General features: G+C 42.7%; 1 protein-coding gene across 1 annotated transcript; it reads left to right on the top strand.

The window, feature by feature from the left end:
- The first annotated feature begins 1,256 nt into the window (after window positions 1-1,256).
- LOC108988193 (aspartic proteinase PCS1) lies at window positions 1,257-3,029 on the top strand. Its single transcript, XM_018961348.2, has one exon. It carries the CDS (start codon window positions 1,271-1,273, stop codon window positions 2,735-2,737), a length of 1,467 nt encoding a protein of 488 aa, XP_018816893.1. The 5' UTR covers window positions 1,257-1,270; the 3' UTR covers window positions 2,738-3,029.
- The last annotated feature ends 1,095 nt before the right edge of the window (window positions 3,030-4,124 follow it).

Below are 4,124 nucleotides of genomic sequence, written 5' to 3'. Positions count from 1 at the left end.
CAAACATTAAAAATTATCAATTAGTAAGAGGGCAAACTCTCTCTCTCTCTCTCTCTCTCAAAAAGCATCCAGATCTAATTTTCACCAGAAGAGGAGGCCTCAGCTTCCTCCTCCTTTAATTTCTCAATTTACTTACTTTGTCTATCAAGATAATTTTCTTTTCTTAGTTTATTATATTTTCTTCAAGGTCGAAAAAAATAGATGTACAGTTTATAGACAACTCTCGAGAGACTTGTGCAGCACAAGAAGACTCTAGGCCGCAAATCGTTCGGAGGATAGTGACGGTTTTGCAAAAATCGCTGTGTGTACTCCTCACGCACTACTTATATATGCCCGTGCCACCCATTTCAGCAACTCTTCTCGTCATGCCAATCGGATTACCGAAATCGCCACTATCATATTTTTCAGAACTAACTTTTGTGGTTGAAAATAGACAAGCTCGTTGACTTCATATGCCGTCACAGATTCCAAAATCTACTAGAGTTAGTCCAAATTGTAATTCGTAATTTTTCGCATCTATCTTACTATTTTCTTTATTGTTTAGTAAAAATAAAAATAAGAAGTTTGTCTCTTGGACATTTGTTTGTAGATGTTTAGTCATTTTTTTCTATAAAGGATGAGGTTGAACCTCTGTTTAAACAAAGTGTTGTTTCTTGAACATTTGTCTATAGAGAGTCAGTAGTAAAGAAGATTAGACCAATTACAAAAAGAAATAGTGATTGATCTAATGCACTAATTGATATAGAGATATTCTTACATATATTCGGTTATGGATGTAATTTTGTTTAATGAATAAATGATAATAGTTTCACTCTAAAAAAAAACCACGCCTTAAAAAAATGCATGCAAATAATTAAATTAATGTAATGTCTCTCTCTCTTGAGTGTGTAAACTTTCATCAGTGTGGACGTCCTATTATCACACTGATTTAGCAAGCTGTTTATCGGGAAAATATGCGATGAATGTTGATACAAGCAAAATACCAGAACACATCATCATCATCATACCTTAACCTGCAAAAAAAGTCCCTCGATCCCACTCTTTAAGTAAACGTAACCCCGAGGAAAGAAAAAGAAAAAGGAAAAGTAAAAAAAACAAAGAGAGTAGTGGTCGATAAATCGAAGTCACCAAATTAAATACATAGTATTAATCATAACATGAACAGCTCAAGCCTGAATGTATAGAAAACGCGTATGCTTTTTGTAGTTTTGCTTCTTTTGGCGTTTATTTGTTCCTTCACCGCTACCTTCTCCGTTCAAATGGTATAAATATGTACACCATTACAACCCCACTCTCACCATCCCCCACTGCACCCAACCAAACCAAACTCCATCTCTTCCCTCTGATCTTACGCTGTCACCCCTGCACACGCACGCAAACACTTGTTCCTATGGCTCTCTGCAGAAGAACCATGCTTTTGTTTTTCTCTCTCTTCTTCACTTTCTTCTCCCTCTCGACGCAACAACACCAAAACCTCCAAAACAGTTCACTTTCTCAGTCTTTCCCTCTTATTTCATTTTCTCTCCGTCCAAACGCTTCCAAAGCTCTTAACCCTTCCCTTGTTTCACTGCCCGCGTCCAGGCCCAAGCAGTACCCAAGACTCAGAACCCCAGCGTACAACTACAGATCAACTTTCAAGTATTCTATGGCTCTGATTGTTTCTCTCCCGATAGGGACCCCTGCGCAGACCCAACAGATGGTATTGGATACTGGCAGCCAGCTCTCGTGGATTCAGTGCCACAAGAAGACCCCGGCGAAGCCACCTCCTTCGGCGTCGTTTGACCCTTCTCTTTCTTCTTCCTTCTCCGTTCTGCCCTGCAACCACCCCATTTGTAAACCGCGAGTTCCCGACTTCACCCTGCCGACTTCTTGCGACCAGAACCGTCTCTGCCACTATTCTTACTTCTATGCGGACGGCACTTTGGCCGAGGGCAATCTCGTACGAGAAAAATTCACATTTTCCCCTTCCCTGTCGACACTTCCTCTGGCCCTTGGCTGTGCCCAGGCTTCCGTTGACAACAAGGGAATTTTGGGAATGAATCTCGGACGCTTATCCTTCGCTTCCCAAGCTAAAATTTCGAAATTCTCGTACTGCGTGCCCTCCCGCCGGAACCAACCCGGGTCCTTACCAACCGGCTCGTTTTACCTCGGAAACAACCCCAACTCTGGCGGATTCCGATACGTTGATCTACTTGCTTTTGGCCCCAGTCAACAGCGTTTGCCAAACCTTGACCCTCTTGCCTACACCGTTGCGATGCAAGGAATCAGAATCGGCGCCAAGAAACTGAACATCCCGCCGTCCACTTTCCGGCCCGACGCCAGCGGTTCGGGTCAAACCATTGTTGACTCGGGCTCCGAGTTCACGTACTTAGTGGAGGAGGCATATAATAAGGTAAGGGAAGAGATCGTGAGATTGGCGGGCCCGAAGCTTAAAAAGGGCTACGTATATGGAGGAGTGTCCGATATGTGTTTCAACGGCGACGCGATGGAGATCGGACGGCTGGTAGGCGACATGGTGTTTGAGCTCGACAAAGGTGTAGAGATTTTGGTGGAGAAAGAGAGGGTTTTAGCTGACGTGGGAGGTGGGATCCACTGCATCGCCATCGGACGGTCAGATAGGTTAGGGGCAGCGAGCAATATAATCGGGAACCATCATCAGCAAAATCTGTGGGTGGAGTTTGACCTGGTCAACCGGAGAATTGGTTTCGGCAAGACCGACTGTAGCAGATCAGTGTAGTGTATATTATAACGCTGGTGTTGCATAATGCATGTGATTTTCACTTTCATCTGTAAAACCGTATAAACAAAACTAAAATCCAAAAAAAAAAAAAAAATTCAGTACGTACGAATGGTCATGCTGTGTGATGATCTAATCGGACGGTCCATAATATCAACAGTCATGGCAATTTTAAAAGTGGGGCCGGACAGTGTTGTAATATAAAGTTGAGACTAATGTGTATACGAGGATGTGTACTATGTTCTATGTTTGTGCATCTTTTTAGTGAAAATTAGAATTTGTTTTTTTTTTATTTGTTGAGTATCTTATGTGTGTGGCAAAAGGCCTTAGATTTTTGACTTGTAATTTGGCATGAGGTGCTGATCTAATGCCGTTGTGTTTATGGGGGCGGCCAAAGGTGAAAGGTGGGCAGAATAATAGAGAAGTGAAAGTGACCACTGACCCCTCTGGTGGGAAGGCAGTTTGTTTCGTATATTATCATCAGCTTTCTGACCAAAGGGAAGATATGCTATTGGGGATCGAGCTCTGCTCTAGAGAGTCGTGGTGGAATACAGAGAGGAACTCCAATACTCCATAGGTAAAAGATTTAAATGGTACAAATTTGGCTCTGCACTTTGTGCGTCTAAACAAACAAAACACAACACAACACGACGACCAGACTGGGATCGAACGAAGATATCAAACAAAATAGGAGAAAAGGAAAAGTGGAGACGTAATGATTGTGAAAAAAATGAAATGGGTGTTTCTTGTTTTCGTGGTTTTTCCGTTAGAATTGGTCGTGGCTGGACGACTGTGACCAGTACCCTTGGTAAATCGAACAACCCTAAAGTGTTGTCCTTATCACGACAGCCACTTATGACTTGGGATGTTTGGTTAGATTTAAGTAGACGTTGGATCTTTGCATGGTTTTGGAAATGAAAGCCTGGGGGAGATGATGAATAATCAGTATCACAGTCGAAATAATATGAAGGGTAATATTTTTCTTTTCTTTTCTCTAAAGGAAAAAATAGGAGAAGAAAGAAGGGACCCACCACGAGGACCTCTTCAAAGAGAGAAAATATCAAAGAGAGATGGTGGTATGCGTTAAACAACGTGGCATGAGATGAGGGATTTGAATCCGGCAGCCCTTGTGGGTGTGTACTGTGTGCTTGTGGAGCAGTTGAGGCTGTTCCCAGGGCTTTACGACTCGAGGTGGTGGGGTGTGGGGCCGTGGTCTCCACCACCTTAATTTGGATGCATGGAAAGTAGACAACAGCTGCTTCGGACCCTTCCGCCGACCCAATCTCAAACTGCTTCCATATATTCCCGACACTCGCATGATTATTATCAAACTTTTACTCCTTTGTTTACCTCGGCACGTGTTTTGACACGTGTTTTTAACAAATAT

This window comes from Juglans regia, chromosome 1, assembly GCF_001411555.2.
Source record: "Juglans regia cultivar Chandler chromosome 1, Walnut 2.0, whole genome shotgun sequence".
Classification (NCBI taxonomy): Eukaryota; Viridiplantae; Streptophyta; class Magnoliopsida; order Fagales; family Juglandaceae; genus Juglans; species Juglans regia.
The sequence above is the reverse complement of the archived record's forward strand: the minus strand, read 5'-3'. Positions and strand labels throughout refer to the sequence as shown.